The sequence below is a fragment of the Felis catus genome, chromosome D1 (genome assembly GCF_018350175.1).
Source record: "Felis catus isolate Fca126 chromosome D1, F.catus_Fca126_mat1.0, whole genome shotgun sequence".
Taxonomy (NCBI): Eukaryota; Metazoa; Chordata; class Mammalia; order Carnivora; family Felidae; genus Felis; species Felis catus.
The window spans coordinates 21,671,789-21,687,104 of NC_058377.1; the positions used below are offsets into that span (position 1 = coordinate 21,671,789).

Here is a 15,316-nt window from a genome sequence, read left to right on the forward strand (position 1 = left end):
TCTTTCTTTTTTTTTTTTTTTTTTTTTTTTTTTGCTTAGCTCTACCCGAAGTGGTAGAGCAAACCTAAGTGTTCTATAAGCCGGAATAAGAACAGAATGCAGACTCAGGAGGGAGAGGTGGGAGGAGTCCCAGCCTTCCACCTGGATTCTGATCCTAGCTCCAGGAATGAAGGCCCAGCCCCTGCTACCCCAGCAGCTGCTTCATTTCCATGTCTGGACGATCACAGTCCAGTCTGCTTCTCCCCAAGCCAGAGAGGCTGGCCCAAGGCACGCCGTTCATCTTTTTCTTCACACTTCATATCCTTCAAGGGAAAAAAAAGGTCCTCTGTAATCCTTCCTACCGGCTCTTTGCCGTTCCTTACCCGAGAATGTGCTTGTAGCTGAATACGTTGAATCCACATGATGGCACAGATACAACATGCCGGGAGGGCAGGGGCGCTCCCACCCTCCCTCACAGGCTCACCCAGTCACTTCACTAGCTCTGTAATAACTTGACTCCGTATTTTGTGCAACCGAATGTGTTGGACCCTGCCCGTGGCACTAAGGTACAGGTTTACCGCGTCACCCCATCTGGACCCCAGCAGTACCGCATGGGAGGCCGTGCTGTCCGTCCAACCAGGGACCGGGACAGCTGGAAGGAAGCAACAGAAGGACCCCAGAAGGAGGAGAACGAGGAAGGAGTGTCAGTTGTCACTGTGCTGCAGTTCGTAGCTGCTGACCAGGGACAACACGAAGGGGTTTGTTTCCTAGGAACAGATGGGCAGCAGAAGTATCAGAAACGAAAGTTAACTGCTAGTAATTGTGTGGCTCTTAACTCTGGTCTCTGTAAGTTTGTGCAGCTTTTACAGTACAAAAAAATAAAATTAGGATAACACCAAACCTGGGGTAAAAGGGGGATTACTCAAAGCTGTTCATGCTTTAATGTCTTTCTTTCTTCACTGCACACGTTGGCTGGACATAGTGCACTCCTACAGAAATGATATATGCTGCTTTTACCATAGAGCAAATATCTTTCCATTGTATTACATTCTGAGTAAAACACATACAAGAGAACCTCATTTTAAGAAAGATTATTTAAGATTTTTTTAAGTTATTGCGCTGCTTGCTTTAGTAAGAGTATTTACTTTGTAGCTTTCCTAGAAGAGTAATTTTCAAAGTACAGATCTCAACCCATCAGTTGTTCCTAAACTTAGGGAGGTAAGACCTACACCTGTTAAAATTAAATAAAACAATTATAACAATAGAATGCATCACATGTCAAAAATTGAAATTTGGGTTTCAACTGTAGAATATATATATGTATATAAAAATCACATGTACACACATGAAGGGAGTACATGGAATAAAGGTAAAATGTTTTACTACAGATCATCCTTTTTAAAAACTTGAGCCTCGGGGCACCTGGGTGGCTCAGTCGGTTGAGCGCCCCACTTCAGCTCAGGTCACGATCTCACGGTCCGTGAGTTCGAGCCCCATGTTGGGCTCTGGGCTGATGGCTCAGAGCCTGGAGCCTGCTTCCGATTCTGTGTCTTCCTTTCTCTCTGCCCCTCCCCCGTTCATGCTGTCTCTCTCTGTCTCAAAAATAAATAAACGTTAAAAAAAAAATTCTTTAAAAAAAAAAAACGAGCCTCCCTCCACCCCAGTCTACTTAAAACGTCTTTTCATCTATTGGTTAAGAGAGTGAAATCTGACCCTATCCAGTGTCAGTGGGAGAGCGTAAATGGCACTGTGCCTTGGTGCGAATGTAAACTGTTGGACCCTTCAGGAGAGTTAAGCTGCAGGTATCAAACTTTTAAACATGTTTAATCCTTAAAATTGTTATTTCACATTAAGGATCCTAAGGAAGAAAGCACAGTATGATGTTTGCATGTAACATTCATCACTGTATTCGTTTTAACGGAAAAATTGGGAAAAAAAATCTGTGTCCACTAATGGAAAATAAATAAAGTATGGGGCTCCCACAAACTAAAACACTATATTCAATTTACATAGGAAAGTTATTTTACTAGAATAAGCCAAAAACAGATTACAAAACAGTATGACATGTAGTGTATAAAATATAACCCAAGCAAATCAACTGAATGTTTACCAAAATATTAAATGTTTTTTGCCAAATGGTGGATTTTGGGGTGATTTTTACTTGTTTATTCTTTTTGTTTGTGTCCAAATCTACAATAGTTATAGATTTCATTTTACAAATACTAAAAAATTATTTTCACTTGGGAAATTAACCGAATTTCCACAGAATGTTTAAAAGCATTCAGCCATTAAAAATAAAGTTTCACAGGGTGCCTGGGTGGCTTAGTCGGTCTGGTGTCCGACTTCAGCTCAGGTTATGATCTCGCAGTTCGTGAGTTCGAGCCCCACAAGGTCATGATCTCACAGTTCGTGAGTTCGAGCCCCACATCAGGCTCTGTGCTGACAGCTCAGAGCCTGGAGCCTGCTTCAGATTCTGTGTCTCCCCATCTCTCTGCCTCTCCCCTGCTCGCGCTGTCTCTGTCTCTCAAAAATAAATGAACATTAAAAAAAATTTTAAAGTTTCACATGACTTTTCATTAGTATATCCACTACCTAAACCTATTATCTCCCACTGTGTGCACTAGGAAAGGAGCCTGGGTATGGGGTTCCTGACCATGTCCAGCTGCCTACAAGTTAGGACAGCCCATGAGTGAATGTGTGTTGGCACAGGGGAGGGGTGCACCCGGAGATTTATTTCTCAGGAGTCTGTTCCCAGGTCCCTCGTTCCCCTTAGGCCAGAGGCATATGAGGTCAAAGTATGGGTGTTAGGAGTTAATTGTACACTAGGAAGTCCTCAGAGGAGCCAAATTTCTTTGTATACTGCATAGTTGTTTTGTTTTCTTACTAAAATAAATCCTGACACTGACAGCTATTCCTGCTGTTCAGCGCTACACCAGGACCCCTTGGGGTCAGGTGCTTATTACTTTAGTTCTTATTTTTCCCATTAAGGGAGTGGAAGCTACTCAAATAAATCTTCCTCCTTCCTCATGCTTCAAAGCACATTTACTGTTCCTAACCCAGTTTTGGTGGGCTATAAATGTTTACACGTCACTAATGATTGTACTTTTATTTCCAAATTCTAATAGAGGACACAATTACCAAGTGCCATTAGCTGTTTTTAAACCAATAAGCAGTAGTGTTATGTTTTTTGGTTTTTTTCTTTTTGCATTAGGATTCTTAACAGTCACAGAAGCCCACTTTCACATTTGTCCCATCTGGATTATTTTTCTAAATGCTTATTGTGTAGCTTTATTTTCAGCCTCTTTTTTCTTCCATCTGGGTTATCCTTTTTAGAGGTAAACCTCTTACCTTAGAAAGCTTGAGATTTGTATTTAACCTGTTTGCCTGTCCGTGACCTCTACTGCCATGTTTTCCTGAGCCCGTGTTTCCCCCACCCGTCACTGACTGCCTGAGTGCCTTCCTGGGCCGCCGCCACCTCACCCTTTCTCCTCATTCCTTAAAGCAGCCCCTTCGCACCTCCCCAGATGCACGCACACAGTTCCTGTTGGTTTCAAACATTCACGTTATTGTTATTAGACTGAAAGGAACAGAACTGGCTTTGGCTTAAGACAGAACACAAACAGGCCTAGAAAGAGTTCATCTCCACATAAGAAAAAACTGTTGGGAAGTTTAGAAACTTTATACAGAGATTCAGTAACCACTTACCAGATTTTGTAAAGAAGACATAAATAGGAGCTGGCCCACATGGCCTTCAAATCCTTTCCAGCCACGAGTTTCCACAGTTCTGGATATAAGTAGACAAAAGTGTTAGACACTGCACTCTCCACAGGGAAGTGAAGGACACTGAAGTTCCATTTGTAGTTGGGAATTAGTCCGGCAAGACACCTAGGCTGACTGGGGGACAAGAGGCAAGCATCTCATTAGCCTGCCAGCACTGCTCATCGCCTATTCAGAACACGGACACAGCCATGTGCTAGCTGGGAGCTGTCCAATGCGGCTTTTCTATTAGTTGCCTTTAAAAGCTATAGCTGTCATCACTTCAACAGCTAAATGCCCACATCGAAAGGACGCACACTTATGTCCAAGGTAATGATCGCAATGCCGCTAAATCATTTAGCAAGCTTGCTGAGATCTCCAGGGATCTGGTCTATCATGAAAGCAATGAAGGGAGGAGCCGGCAGGGTGCTGCTGGGGTGGTACAGGGGGCACCGCTTATATTCACAAGGCCACGTGGTCCAGGCATAGCGAACAGCAGCAGGAGTGCCGCGACAGGAACTGACGTTCAGGGCCAGGGTCTGGGCTGAGAAAGTGCCCATGGGAGCTGGGAGCCACTTGCACTGACGGTCACTGCAACATGAGATCTAGTAAGAGAATCAGAAAAATAGGAATGGTTAGGTCAGTTAGGATACTCCAAGAGACCACAAGGGACAGAAGGAGCCACTCTTGGCCCAGGATCCATTTCCTACAATAACCAGAACAAACCCAAACCCAGGTTGGTGTGATAATGAATGTTCCTGTGACAAAATAAATCAATTTTTAAACAAATATTAAATTACTGAGGGAGACAAGGAAACATAATCACATAGAGCATTTAGAGAGGGCTCCCCTGAACCTCCTTGCTGTGAGCCTTCCGGCCAGACAGCATAGCAGGCAGGAAGTGAGGGAGCGGGGCAGTCCAGCTGCTGCTACAACTCCAGCACTCCCGAAGGGGCCGGGGGGATGAACAAGGGGCACAAAGGAACCTTGGACAGAGAGCCTTTCTCAAACCAGAAAGCAATCCAAGGAAGGGGACATGAAGTTTTCAGTACCCCAGGTTAAATTCTGTCCTGCTCCCCACTATGATTCTGGGTCCAGGTGACAGGCCGTTCTGCCATGGGAGAACTGAAGTCAGAACACAGACGTCCGGGGAGCCAGAACTACCTAAAACCCAGTGTCCAAAGAAGCTCAGTGGGGCAAGAGCTGCCCTGAGGCCTGTGAATGTTGTGGTTAGGACTCTAGAGGAGGAGCAAGGATAAACCCGTGTAATTAAAGTCTGTCTTTAATATTCGTTCATTCCCTCCAGTGCCCTCTTTTCATACAGCAACCCCCTCCAACCAGCCTAATGGCCTCCTGGTTCCCAAAGAAGCTCATTTGCATGTTCCAATAGGAATGCCTCACCCCCACCCCCCAACTAGGGAAGAAAGACTACATAAGCTCTTTAATTATTAGCCCTAGTTCCACAGTGGAATGATCCTCGCTACGTGCTAGAAGAAAGTAGTTTCATTACATTAATTTACAATGAGCTACAAATTCCCAAGCTAAGCCTCTCAAAGGAAACACTAAACTCAAAAGACTATCAGAATTTGCAATAGTGTGACATAAAAAGACATCCAAGATGAGGGAAACACTCTGGAATAAGGAATCTTCCAAAGGTAACCTACAAATAAAGCTGCAGGCCCTTGCCAGAGCAAAGATGGATGCTCTGGGAGCGAAAAAACAAAAGGAATATTTTAATGTAGATTCATTTTCCTTCCCTTGATTGTCCTATCAAAATTGCCCCTAAGTTAAAGAATTAATAGCTACTTAGTTACCCCTCTGAGATAAACTCAGCCCCGCCAAAAACCAAGATCCCCTTCACAGAAATGTTACAATTAAAGAGATGATGGGCCTCAGTGTGGAGAAATCCTGACTCCCAACCCAGGATGAACCCCTATTAAATTCTGGCTATTCTCACCTCAAATATTTTGTCCTGCTTCTTCACCTGGATTTGCTGTGAATATGTGAGGTTTAGCAGCCCCCTGTCAGCCAGGAGTTCCATCTTCTCAGGCAGTGGTCCTTGAAAGATCAGTTTCTCACCATAGGCCACAGCCCGGGCCCCCAGGTGCAGCCTGTAGGCCACAGTCTGTTTATCTCGAGGGTGGATGCTACGGATAAAGAACAGGCAGAGAACTTTGGGTTTTCACTGAACAATAACCACATTTAAAAACGGGGGGGTGGGAAGGGGTGGGGAAGGATTATACAAAGCACCCTTTAGGAAGGTAAGAACAAAGTTGACTGAATCTAACAGGTCAAGGGCTCGTCAGCTTAAGAGACAGGGTGAACGGTAGCCATAATGGGGCTCTGGGCATCCTATGCGTTAGAAACCTTGAAATAGCAGATGACTTGGAAGGAAGGAATACAGGTCCCCGAGGGACGGAGGAAAGGCACTGGAACTAACCTAGGAGAGCTAACTTAAACTTACTCCAACCACTGGCAGTCCTGCGTTTCATCTGAATCAGGTGTTCACATGCTCAATGAATAAAACCCTCCAGGTTCAGATAGGACAATCAATAAATATTCATTGGTCCAAAAATAAATATTCATTTAAGTTCTCACTATAAACCAGACACTGTGTGGGCCCCATTTCATATTTCAAATCCCCTTGTATCCCCCAGCTAGCGTGTGGTAGTCATTGGAGCCGTTCACAGATATCCCTTTATTCCTCCTCTGAGTTGATGGAAGAATTCCGTGCCTGCTCTTGCTGAAGCCAGGCATGGCCATATTACCTGCTCTGAGCCAATGCAATGTGAGTAGAAGTAACATGCGTTACTTTCATTGCCAGTGTGAGACTTTAAGGTGACCGGGAGCCCAGATCAACTTGGAACCTCCATCACTCTAGATCTGTGAATGACTATAACGAGCAAAGCCTCTCTGTTGACCTTCTTTGGACATGTATTGTGAACAGGAAGTAAAATGTTGTCTCATCAGGGCGCTGAGATGTTGAGTTACTGCAGCACATCCCCAGTGTAAATGATTGATAAGGCTCCAAAGGTCCAATCCTCATAACACCCACTCTCTGCCCCTCACAAGTGAACATCAGAATGAAGGCCACAGACAAAGAACATAGATTATTGTTCAAGCAAAGCCCAAGAAGCACCCATACCTGCCATAAGGGGACGTCCTATCACAGAGATCCATTGCTACTGCCATGAAAGTGTTGGGCATCCTCACGTTGGGGACATAGCCAAAGTCTGCTGTTTGATGCCAACGGATCTGGGGAAATTTATCATCTGAGGTTGCAGACAAATATGAAGATAACTGGAAAGTAGAGAATGTTGCATCAGAATTTTACTGCATCAGAATCCTACACCAGAGTCTTTTTTTCATATATAGACTCTGCTTCTGCTTCATTAATCTGTTCAAATACCCATTCAACAAATATTTACTGAGTGTCTTACTGTTGTGGCTCAATTCCCCTCACCCCACACAGCGTATCTGTGCCCTGCTCTCATCAAGAGGTGGCATCTATTTCTCCTCTTACTGAATCTGGGAGAAGCCTGTGCTTTTCTCTGACCAACAGGATGCAGGGGAAGTGATGTGCAGCTTCTGAGTCATTGCCTCAATGGCCCTTGGCTTCTGGTTTCATTCTCTTGGAACTTGGAGATGGCCATGTAAAAAGAGTCCAGCTACCCTGGAGAAATTACATGGAGAAGGGGACCCTGGAAACAGGAAGACCCTTAGAGGAGAAAGGGGTTATTGTCCCAGCAGTCCCAGCCAAGAGGCCAGTCATGTGAATGCTAGAGGCTCCAGTTCAAATTAAAGCCACATGAGCAAGACTGGCTGGCATCTCCTAGAGCAGAGATGAACCATCCCAGTTGAGCTCTGCCTGGCTGACGCATGGAATCATGAGCATCATGAGCAAATACAATGGCTGATGTTTTACAACCACTAAGTTTGGGGGAAGTTTGTTACAAAGCAACAGGTAACTGATACATCTGTATTTAACATGGTCAAGTGCTGTAGGGAAGCAGAGAGGAATCTGCCGAGAACATGTGGTAAATTGCATCAAAGACCCCAATTCTTCACATTTTCCTATATCCACAGCCTCTTTCCATATGGTTTTGTGGTTTCTCCCACTAAGAAAACGAGTATAGGGGCACCTGACTGGCTCAGTCGGTGAAGCATCTGACTCTCGATTTCAGCTCAGGTCATGAGTTCACGGTTCGTGAGTTTAAGCTCCACTTCGGGCTCCATGCTGACAGTAGGGAGCCTGCTTGGGATTCTCTCTCTCTCCCTCTCTCTCTGCCCCTCCCCTGCTTGCTCTGTCTCTCAAAATAAATAAACTTAAAAAAAACAAAGTGTATTTCCCTACCACTTTCTGAGCTCAGTCATATGGTTCGCTTTGGTCAACAGATTGAAACACAAGTTATGGTGTGTCAGTTCTTAGCCTAGGGCCCAAGAGACCTGAGTGGTCCCATTGGCTCCTTCACATTTCTGCTGTCACCATGACAAGGACATGCCTAGGCTAGCCTATGGCTCTCTGGAGAAGGAGGAGAGCTGTGTAACAGAGCTGCCTCTTCTGACCCATGCCAACCATGCCCAGGAGAAAGCAGAGCCCCCACCCCACTCGGCCCCATCCCTGCCACCGACCCACAGAGATATGAAAGAGTTCAGTGGAGCTCAGCCAAGATCAACCAAACCCCAGCTATCCACACATGTGAGCTATAATAATAGTTATCTTAAGCCATGGAGTTTTGAGGAGATCTGTTACACAGCAGTAGCTAACCAGCACAAGTACTTCACAGCTTTGTTGGTGGAACAGACCTAGACATAAGAAATGTTAATAAACAAGGGGTGCCTGGGTGGCTCAGTCGGTTGAGCATCGACTCTTGATTTTGGCTCAGGTCATGGTCTCACAGTTCATGGGATGGAGCCCTGCATCGGGCTCTGTGCTGACAGCACAGAGTCTGCTTGGGATTCTCTCACTCTCCCTCTCTCTGCCTCTCCCCTACTCACACACACTCTGTCTCTCTAAAAATAAATAAACATTTTTAAAAATGCTTTAAAGAGAAGTTAATAAACAATAGTATAAAATAGCATGGATTGAATGGTATATTGGAGCCAAAGACAGCAAGTACTCTGCATAAGAACAAAGTTTATTATTATAAGAAAACACGGCCTCAAAATATGTAAAAAAAGAAAAAGAAAAAGCAAAGAAAAAGAGAAAAAGAAAGAGAAAAGAGAAAGAAAAGAAAAGAAAAGAAAAGAAAAGAAAAGAAAAGAAAAGAAAAGAAAAGAAAAGAAAAGAAAAGAAAAGAAAAGAAAAGAGAGAAGAAAAGAAAAGAAAAAATGGATGGGCCCAGAAAATATAAGCAACCACTACAAACAGGACATGTTAGAATCTTATAATGTAAAAAGGTAGGAAGTAAAAGGGCAATTTTGAGAGCAAGAGAGAGTAACTGAGCTGAACTTGAGGGTTTATGTAGGAAAGACAACGTTGGAAAGATAGTGAGGCAAGAGTTTGGATAGAATTCATACTTTACCTATAAGCAACAGGGAATCACTGTAGAGGTGACAGCTGGAGGACACTGTGAATGTACTAAATGCTGCTGAACTGAATACTTTAAAATGGTTAATTTTACATTATATGAATTTCACCTCAATTCAGAAATTAGAGAGCCGGGGTGCCTGGGTGGCTCAGTCGGTTGAGCGTCCGACTTCGGCTCAGGTCATGATCTCGCGGTCCGTGAGTTCAAGTCCCATGTCAGGCTCTGTGCTGACAGCTTGGAGCCTGGAGCCTGCTTCAGATTCCGTGTCTCCCTCTCTCTCTGCCCCTCCCCCACTCATGCGCTCGCGCTCTCTCTCTCTCTCTCTCTCTCTCTCTCTGTCAAAAATAAACATTTAAAAAAAAAAGAAATTAGAGAGCCACTGAAATTATTGGCATGAAAGAAGGACTATTTCAAAGGATTAATCTAGTGATCATGCAAATGACCCTGTGAAGAGCCTGAAAACAGAGAGACTGATTGGTTCAGAAGCTACTAGAACATTCTAGACACATAAGAGAAAGGCCTGACCTAGGATAGCAGTAGGAATGGGATGGGCAGGAATAAGATAACCTAAAAGACAAACTGACAGAAGCAGGCAATCACCTTGGATACGGGATGGAATACAGGGAAAAGACAGTATCCATCCTTCAGAATCTGTAACACCTAATTATCTGCTTGGGATTCTGCAGATGTAGGTAAAGTCCTCTATCAGCTGACTTCAAAGAAACCAAAAGAAGAGTATGTGGAGCGCCCAACTCAGATAAGCCTTTAAAATGGGGCACATAAGTCAGAGACTCCTTCTGGCCTTCAAGAAGTCAGCTGCCATGAGTTCTATAGCTTCAAGGAAATGAATTCTACCAATAGCCACCTGAGCTTGGAAGAAAACCCAAGCCTCAGATGAGACCCCAGCTCTGTCCGACACCTTCACTGCAGCCCCAAGCAGAGGACTCAGCTAAGCCATGCATGCCTTGACTCCTCACCCATAAAACCGTAAGATAATAAATGTATGTAACATTATTCTAAGCGGCTAAACACGCAGTGATTTTTTACGCTACAATAGAAAACTAATATACTTGTGAAAAAACTTTCCAGGCAGAAGGAAAGGAAAATGGCAGACTCTAGGGCAGAGTAAGCCTAGTGTGCTTAAAGACAGTAAGGCAGCCGGCATAGCTGAAGTGGAGTGAGCAAGGCAAAGAAAAGTAGGGGCAGATCACACATCATTTGTTGACTTCACTCATATGGAGGAACCACTGGAGCCTTCTGATATGGCGTGCATTTCAAAGGATCACTTTAACTGAAATGTTGAGAATATCCTAAAGGGGGCGGAAAGGTAGAAGCAGGAAGCCCAGTAAGGAGGCAATGTTTCAAGGAAGAGATGATGGCGCCTTACACTAGTGCAGGAGCAGTAGTCTGACTCTGCAACATACTGAGTAAACACTTTCATCTAAACTTGAAATTGATAGACTCCTGGAATGCCTGGGTGGCTCAGTCCATTGAGCATATGATTCTCGATTTTGGCTCAGGTCATGATGCCAGAGTCGTGGGATTGAGTCTGGTGTTGGGCTCCGCATTGAGCACAGAGTGTGCTTAGGATTCAATTTCTCTCTCTCTCTCTCTCTCTCTCTCTCTCTCTCTCTCTCTCTCTCTCCCTCCCTCCCTCCCTCCCTCCCTTCCTCCTTCCCTCTACCTTTGTCTCTCCCTCTCTCTCAAAGAAAAAAAATTTAATTTTTAAAAACTGATAGACTCCTACTCCTGCAAAGGACAGAGACTCCCAGAAAAATTCTCCAATACTACTATGACGCATGTGGTCCCACTCTTTCTTCCTTCCTCAATTCTCTGATATTTATATCACCATGTTCTCTGATGTAGACTGCAACTTATTCTTAGCCACAGTCCAGGCAATGAGAGGCATCAACCTATTATCCCTCTTTTACAAACCATGATCTAACAGTAAGTCAAACCACAAGCTGGCAAACATCCTGGGCGAGCAACCACTGTCTTTGGGCCCCGTTTGAAATCTTCTGTCCCCATCGGGGGAGCTACACGATGAAGAGAGTGCTCCCCACAGCCTTCTCACTCCCATGGCCAGCAAATACCTGAGATCATCCTGGACAAACGTGGCCAAATGAAGGCTTGAAAACAGGAAGTTTTCTGCTTCTTGACCTGTTCCAGAAAGACTAGAAAATCATCAGGAGAACACTGGTGAGGTTGCGACAGCAGCAGAAGGGATGTGATCTGGAACTAAGGGGACATTTCCAGTTCTCTGATCTCTCGGCAAATCTGCTTTCACATATGAAATGATAAAAGGTGCTGAAGCTTCACAATGGAATTTCACGAGAAGACCCAGTGAGCAACACTGCTTCTTCCCACACAACACCCAACAGACCGAAAGTGGAATCATGCTCGGCAGCCAGTGCCATGAGGAGGATCACAGCAGCAGAGCCACCAGAAAGAGTCTAGGGTAAGTACGAGGCTGAGGCCCAACACCGAGAGATGCTTACACAGCCGCTCAAGCCAAGGACGTGGTCTCCAAATGGCCGTTTGTGGAGAATTCCTGCAGCAATTCTCCAGTTTCACCACACACTCGCACTTGACAGGTGCACTTGACTCGCTTGCACTATGACACAGTGGCCACAAGGAGGCACCAGCACACTCCAGACCCAAATGAAATTCTTGTTTCCCCTACTCTGAGATCCGCTAGGGTGCCGTTCAGTCTCCCACAGCGATTAGTAGAAATACCACCGCTAATGAAGGCATATAATAGCCAAAGAATATAAAAGGGGCCCCATTCAGAAGACTTTACAATAGCATACTGTATGTACTTTGCACTTCACTCCCGTTGCTCCACACCCGCTGTACAAAAGCATCTCCTCAGGACTTCCTAGCCTCCTGGTCTTCTTTCCCTCCCATGCTTCCGGTCACCTCACTACTAACAACTCTCAGATACGTGTGTCCGGCCCGGGGCATTCTGCTGAGCTTGAGTCCTGCGTCTCTAACCGTGCTTTAGTTATTGCAACCATCATTTCAAATTCAACACCTCTACAAAGCCAATTCATCTTTTCTTGCAGACCAACTGTCCCCCCCCCCCCCAATTTTCTGACTTTTCTCACTGATGAACATTATCTGGCATGTGCCAGGCTTTACATGAGTTAGCTCATTCAATACTTAAAATAATAATCTCCCTATTTAATATCTGGCTCAAAATCACAGAGCCGAAGGAGCGTCAGGACTGAGATGTGAATCCACGCAGACCAGCTGCAGATCCATGCGCTGAACCATTATTTTGCCATATGTGGTATTTCTCTTCAAAGGTATATGTTTGTGCTCCCAGTTTTCCACAAGTAACCAACATATTTTTGTCGATGGTGATCAGTTAAAGCCCCGAGTCTGAGGGACTCCTGCCAAACAGTAAGGCCTAAGGGCAATGACCAGGTCTCTCTGATTCGCACTGTATCTCTAGCACCTCACACAGTTCACGGCATATAAGCAGCATACGACACACGGTCTGAATTGGCTGGAGTCACATTCAAATCACCATCTACACGGCAAAGATGAAAAAGAACCTCAGAAGTCCAGATGTAGTTTCCACCACCAGAAATACAGATCTGCTGACAGGGCTGGCTATTTTGACAATAATGAGTAGAATAATCTGGTTTCGAAGTCAAAACAAAGGTAAGAAGGAAGAAAGAAAATGGTTGTAAAGTCAGTAAAAGTGGAAAGGAGGTCCATAAAAGTCCTCATCCAAGAAAAGGCGTGGTGCAATAAGACAAGGTAGAAGACACGTGAGGACGGTGAGCAGAAGGTATCTGCGGGACATGCAGAGGCAGACATCTGGAAGCACGTGTCCAATTCAAATCTGAAAGCCTGTTCCATTAGTATGTTGTGAGCTGGGCCCCGCTTTTCTAACACCTTACTTGTTTCATTTCCTGTATTTCAGAAGAGTCGCCGCTTACCACCCTGCTAAAGAGTGTAGGTCTTGGAGGAGTCATGTGAACAGGTAAGGCAAAGCCATCATCAACTTGGTTAAATACGTTCATTCCTTTTAGGCGAGGACGAGAGCAGAATCCTTGTATCTAGTTGCCACTAATTAAAAGTGTGATTTCTCTTGATATACTTTTTCATTTATGTGTTAGACCATATTTAATAACTGCTGACCAGTTAGGTCCCGAGATACAAGTGTGACGCAGGAAAACATGATGCCGTGTGCGACTGACATGCAAGGAAAATGGGGGAAGGAGAGGGTGCTAAGAAATTACCCATCGGGGGAAAGGAGGTGGTGCGCCCCAGATGCTGGACAGTCACAGAAGGCTTCCTAACTGATGTCCAGGCTGAGAGCTAAAGGACGAAGTTGGTCAGGAGAGTGCAGGAGAGAAAGGTGCTCCAGGCAAAGAGCAGGGACAGTGGGCTGGGAGTGAGAGACCAAGGTTCACTACAGGGGCTGGAAAGGACAGCACCAAGTTAGGGAGGGCACGGCCAAGTACACACATAGCTGCTAAGAGTACACACTGAACACAAATTCATAAATTTCTACAGAGAAACCTGAGGACACGTTCAAATTAATGTTCAATTTAATGCAGCAATTTCATTTCTGGGAATTTATCTTATGGAAAGAATTAACCACGCATGCAGTGATTTAGCTAGAAGGACAATCAACGCACCACTGCTTACAAAAGCAACGTGTTTAAAGCAACCGAAGGGTCCATTTCTTGAGAACTAGTTAAATAAACTGCAATACAACCATATTTCAAAGTATTCTGCAAACATTATAAATTGTGCTCAAGATTAATATTCATTGGCATGAGGGGCGTCTGGGTGGCTCAGTCGGTTGAGCACCCAACTCTTGGTTTTGGATCAGGTTGTGATCTCATGGTTTGTGGGTTTGAGCCCCACATCGGGCTTCGTGCCGACACAGCAGAGCCTGCTTGGGATTCTCTCTCTCCCTCTCTCTCTGCCCCTCCCTGCATGCTCTCCCTCTCTCTCTCTCTCCCTCTCTCTCCAAATAAATAAATAAACTTAAAAATATATTTATTGGCATGAAAAAATGTTTGCAATACATATGAAGAGAAGAAGCAAGGGGCACCTGGGTGGCTCAGTGGGTTAAGCACCCGACTCTTGATTTCAGCTCAGGTCATGATCTCACAGTTCATATGTTTGAGCCCCGCATGGGACTCTGTGCTGATAGCATGCAGCCTGCTTGGGATTCTCTGTCCCTCTCTCTCTGACCCTCCCCTACTTGCTTTTTATCTCTTTCAAAATAAATTAACATTAAAAAGAGAGAGAGAGAGAAGCAGCAAGATATGGTACAGTATTATGGTATGGATCCTCCTGCGAAAATACATGAACAGATTCTGGATTGTGCAATTGGAAATGTTTTAGCTTTTTTTTTGCTTATCTTTTAAATATCTTTAATGAACATGTATGTATTCATTTTTTAATAAGAAATATTACTGGGGCGCCTAGGTGGCTTAGTTGGTTAAGCGTCCAACTTCCACTCAGGTCATGATCTCATGGTTCATGAGTTCAAGCCCTGTGTCCGGCTCTGTGCTAGAAGCTAGGAGCCTGGAGCCTGCTTCAGATTCTGTGTCTCCCTCTCTCCCTGCCCCTCCCCTACTTGTGCTCTGTCACTCTCAAAATAAATGAACATTAAAAAAATAATGTTAAATAAAAGAAATATTACTTATTAACTTTTTTTGAAGATGTAATTGTCCCATCAGTGAACTGAGATGAATTAAGTCTTACAGTTAGTTCTTGACCAGCAGACTATGAGGGCAAAAAAAGGAATATGGATTCCAGGAAAGAGACCTCCATAGGACACCCCCACCCCAATACCCAAAACCTGCTTCCTCTCAGCGCATACCTGGACAAATCCAAATGGGAAGAAACGCTCTGTCTGCCCCTGGGAGCCACGGTGGAAGGCTTGACGCCAGTCTTCAATGAGGGCAGGGAATGTGCAATTGTACAGGTCCCTGTTAACATTTATATTGGACTCCCCTAAAAACAGTCCAGATTATGAGAGGGGGTTGGGGTAGATGCAAACATGGCCACACGTTACT

At 44.7% G+C, this 15,316-nt stretch overlaps 1 protein-coding gene across 5 annotated transcripts in view; it reads right to left on the minus strand.

Moving 5' to 3' along the window:
* SIAE (sialic acid acetylesterase) overlaps positions 1-15,316 on the minus strand; it is a 45,701-nt gene that overhangs the window by 3,508 nt on the left and 26,877 nt on the right. For 3 of the 5 annotated variants that reach the window (XM_023239245.2, XM_019811481.3, XM_023239248.2), the window contains 4 exons: positions 15,121-15,254; positions 6,881-7,035; positions 5,693-5,882; positions 3,524-4,340 (listed from right to left, as the gene is read on the minus strand). In XM_023239245.2, the coding sequence (XP_023095013.2) occupies positions 4,089-4,340; positions 5,693-5,882; positions 6,881-7,035; positions 15,121-15,254 (731 nt within the window). In that variant the 3' untranslated portion in view covers positions 3,524-4,088. Of the gene's footprint in view, positions 1-897; positions 969-3,523; positions 4,341-5,692; positions 5,883-6,880; positions 7,036-15,120; positions 15,255-15,316 lie in introns of those variants that run through there. The other 2 variants (XR_002145425.3, XR_002145424.3) reach the window with 2 other exon arrangements.